At 41.4% G+C, this 3,693-nt stretch overlaps 1 protein-coding gene across 6 annotated transcripts in view; it reads right to left on the bottom strand.

The window, feature by feature from the left end:
• si:dkeyp-115e12.6 (centromere protein F) overlaps nucleotides 1-3,693 on the bottom strand; it is a 26,660-nt gene that overhangs the window by 19,281 nt on the left and 3,686 nt on the right. For 5 of the 6 annotated variants that reach the window (XM_032527953.1, XM_032527952.1, XM_032527957.1 and 2 more), the window contains 3 exons: nucleotides 3,537-3,640; nucleotides 2,469-2,533; nucleotides 1,154-1,421 (listed from right to left, as the gene is read on the bottom strand). In XM_032527953.1, coding sequence (XP_032383844.1) covers nucleotides 1,154-1,421; nucleotides 2,469-2,533; nucleotides 3,537-3,640 — 437 coding nt within the window. The remainder of the gene's footprint in view (nucleotides 1-1,153; nucleotides 1,422-2,468; nucleotides 2,534-3,536; nucleotides 3,641-3,693) is intronic. The other variant, XM_032527958.1, reaches the window with a different exon arrangement.

Below are 3,693 nucleotides of genomic sequence, written 5' to 3'. Positions count from 1 at the left end.
TCATATCGCAATATATATTGCAGGGGGAAAAAATATCGCAAAGTGAGATTTCTCCAATATCGTGTAGGTTATTGTTAAGTTATGTTGTTATGTTATGTTATGTCCATATGTGCACCTCCTCTGTCAGCTCTAGCCAATTACAAAATCTGGTCAGTCTGACATCAAGTTGCCTGAGCTCATTACTATTCATGAGCTTGCCTAGGGTAAAGGATGCTTATAGCCAGGCTCTCAATGGCTCACATAATTCTACACAAATATAAAGAACACAGACACAGCTTTACAGGCAAAACACAATACAGTCGCTGCTTCCTAAAACAGGAAGGAAAGCTGGCAAAAAAGCCGATGTTATGCGTAAATCACAACGCTTATCTATATCACGTCCCCTTCTGTCAGGCACAAGCTCTGACCATAATTACACTTGTGCTTACCATACACTGTTGTTGCTTTAGCATATTATTTCAGTTGTAACCCTGGCAGTGGTAAGCGATTGTGAGAGCACAAAAAATATAATAACATAATTCAACCCAATGTGTGCATTGGTGACAAATAGCCTATGCGTAACTCCCTCCACTGAAAATCTCTCTCTCTCTCTCTCTCTCTCTCTCTCTCTCTCTCTCTCTCTATCTCTCTCTCTCTCTATCTCTCTCTCTCTTCTCTCTCTCTCTCTCTCTCTCTCTCCTCTTCTCTCTCTCTCTCTCTCTCTCTCTCTATCTTCTCTCTCTCTCTCTCTCTCTCTCTCTCTCTCTCTCTCTCTCTCTCTCTCTCGAGCTCCAGCAGATCTTCTAAGAACAGCGTTGCCGTTATAAATCAAATGTTGATTGGTCAGTAGGCGGTGCTTACTGTCCGACTTAACCTGCTTCCGTGCAGGTTAGGTGTTCAGCATAAGTTACCATGGTGATTTAACCAGGTAACAAGTGATCCACCGTTGTGATACACAAAACCCTGGGTTGAACCTGAAGTTACCTTGTTAACGTCAAATCTTGCTTCATAGTACAGGCCTCTGGTCTTACTTAGTACAGTTATCCAGTTAACTTACTTAACCTGCTTTAGGACACAGGCTGCTGGGCTGGGGCGTGTGTTTATATTTTCAAACTGCAAATGGGCGACAGCCAGTTGTTCCATATTACCATGTTGACCATTTGACATCACTCACTGTCTGTCTCTGTCCTGTGGTCCTTCTCCTTCCCATAAACCCTCTGTTCCTGCTGGCCTTTACTGATGACAGCAGTGCAGGGCGTCTGGGGAGCAGAGGGGGACGGTCTCCTGGCTGCTGGCCTCGAGTCATCCCGTTCCCACGGAAATGCAGACAAGGGAGTAGAAGAGAAGGTGTCTGATTGGTCGGATGGATGGCGGTGGGGTGTGCTGTTGTTTTGGTGTCGTGGTAACGAGGCTGTGCTTCCTTCAGAGAACTGGAGCTGCTGCTGAAGCAGGGACAACAGAAAGGATAAAGTAAAAAGGAGGGTGTGAGCCTTAACAGGATGTCAAACAAGAAACAACATTAGCAGAATTTACAAACAGGGCTTAAGGGATCAAGCTCTTTCACTTTGACTTAAACAGCATTTGACCGAAGAATTGCTGTTATGTTCTTGATGCTTCCAAAGTATAAATTTGACTCTGTAAAGTCTCACCACATATTTGTGATTATGACAAACACTTTCTGAACAAAAGAAAGAGTGTGGAAGGTGAGAGATAAGTCACAGATTAGGTGTGAAGAGTAAACTGCCACAATAGTTAAACAAACGCATCACAATATAATGAGTTTAGCAGTGCAAAAGTAGGAAAAACTTGTTTTAAAAAGGACAATACTGGTGATATACTTTATTTTTCTTATTGTAAACAAATCCCATGAAAACACCAAAACCTGCAATAATCTGATGCTCCTACCAAATACTGTCTCTGTAGCCAAAGCCTGATATAGCGTATTCCGATGTTCATACATACTTCCATTGTTGTCAAAAACAATCAATGAGTCACATCATTGCCCTTAGTGACATGTTCCTTCATTATGATGAACATGGATGGGCACTGTAGGTTATTTTGAGTCAAACCCACATTTGCAATCCTGCTACCTAAATATTCGCTAGTGCACCAAATCTGGAGCTGAAATTAGTCCATAACAAATACACAATGTACTCCTGTTTGAGCATAATTTGCTCAAAACTACAATGGACAGCTGTTTTTAGACATTACTGAGCTTTTTTCCCAAGAACTTGTGACATTTTAAAAGATTGATGTCTTCAGTAGAAACAAATGAGCTGAACCAACGACATGTTAGGAAAGTCATAAAGCCTAGCTAAAGAATGTGCATGTTGATGTTAAACAAGAAGCAATGAAAACAGTTTTTAATTAGAAGTTAGTTAATTAGTGGAGGAAATACTTAAATAAAATATTGCAGCTTTAAGCTAAAACCCATATTGGTCTTGAACTAGCCTATGCATAGCTCAGCATAAAAACATGCTGGTACTTACTCGGATGTGAAGCGGCCGACTTGGTCTTTCATCTCTATGCTCTGACCTCTCCTGCTTTCTGCTCCCTACAGGGCAAAAACACAGCATATGGATTGAATTTGGTACCTAAAGCCAATTACCACAGCTGAACAGAACCAACAGCAGAAAAAAAAAAATGTTTACTGACATAAGAGGAAAGTAAATATATAACAGAGTCCTTAGACAGTGAAGGGTTGAGAAAGGACAGTAGCTGAGGGAGTTTATTTATTCATAATCTCTTCATCTGAGATTCATGCTGTATTTCCCTTTAATTTTCCAAAACTATACAGTCGGGCTGCCCCCTAAAATTTGAATATTCGAATCATCCGTCGGTGACCCCTCAGTCGACTGAAACTCTTCAAGTTGAGGAGTGGGTTGTTAGCTGTCTTTCAGAGGAGCGCTGTTCTCTGGGGTGAAATCGCTCCACTACGTCCAGTCATCCCTTCTGCTCGGTGAAGATGTCAATGACGAGTACAAGCCGCTGGGGAACCTGACTCAGGGTGAGTCTGAATGAGACGGAGGCAGCAGCCTGGGCTCGGGAGAGAGGCCTTGCCTGGTCTGGCTCTGAATAATAATGGTATCTTTTGCCGTCTTCCTAAAAGCTACTTAATATTATATATAGTTTCTGGCTTTCATTTGATTTAGTGTCGACAAAAAATGTCATTAGGGTAGTGTAAGCTATTTTATTGGGTTAGCGAAATGAACTCAATTTAAGTTGGGCTTTTACTGTGAAGGGTAAAAACAGAAAAGGTGAAGATGTAGCATTATGTGCCACTGTTTTCAGATGGTGGTAAATAAAAGTGTGCTTTTCTTTTCTTTTTCTTTTTTTTAAACCTTAGGCCATAGAAGTTAGCACACATTAACTCCGAGGGCTAACTTGGCATGTTTACTTTATTATGTGAACAACTTTTAAAATATAATATCAACAGCCTAATCCAATTTGACTGACAAATTATGAGTCGGATACAGCCCTATTATACAGTAATTCAATGAAAAGACGAAATCACCAGAGAGAATAAACACAGGAGTCATAAAGTTACTGCACTGTACCATTGTGTTCCCAGGGTGAGGTTGTATTCCAGCAGGGTGTAGAAAACAGAGTGGTGTCTGCCAATCTGCTGCTATTCTGCAGATTCTCCAGCTCTGCCTCCAGTCTGCCAGAGAGAGAGAGAGAGAGAGAGAGAGAGAGAGAGAGAGAGAGAGAGAG

The sequence above is a fragment of the Etheostoma spectabile genome, chromosome 10 (genome assembly GCF_008692095.1).
Source record: "Etheostoma spectabile isolate EspeVRDwgs_2016 chromosome 10, UIUC_Espe_1.0, whole genome shotgun sequence".
Lineage (NCBI taxonomy): Eukaryota > Metazoa > Chordata > Actinopteri > Perciformes > Percidae > Etheostoma > Etheostoma spectabile.
The sequence above is the reverse complement of the archived record's forward strand: the minus strand, read 5'-3'. Positions and strand labels throughout refer to the sequence as shown.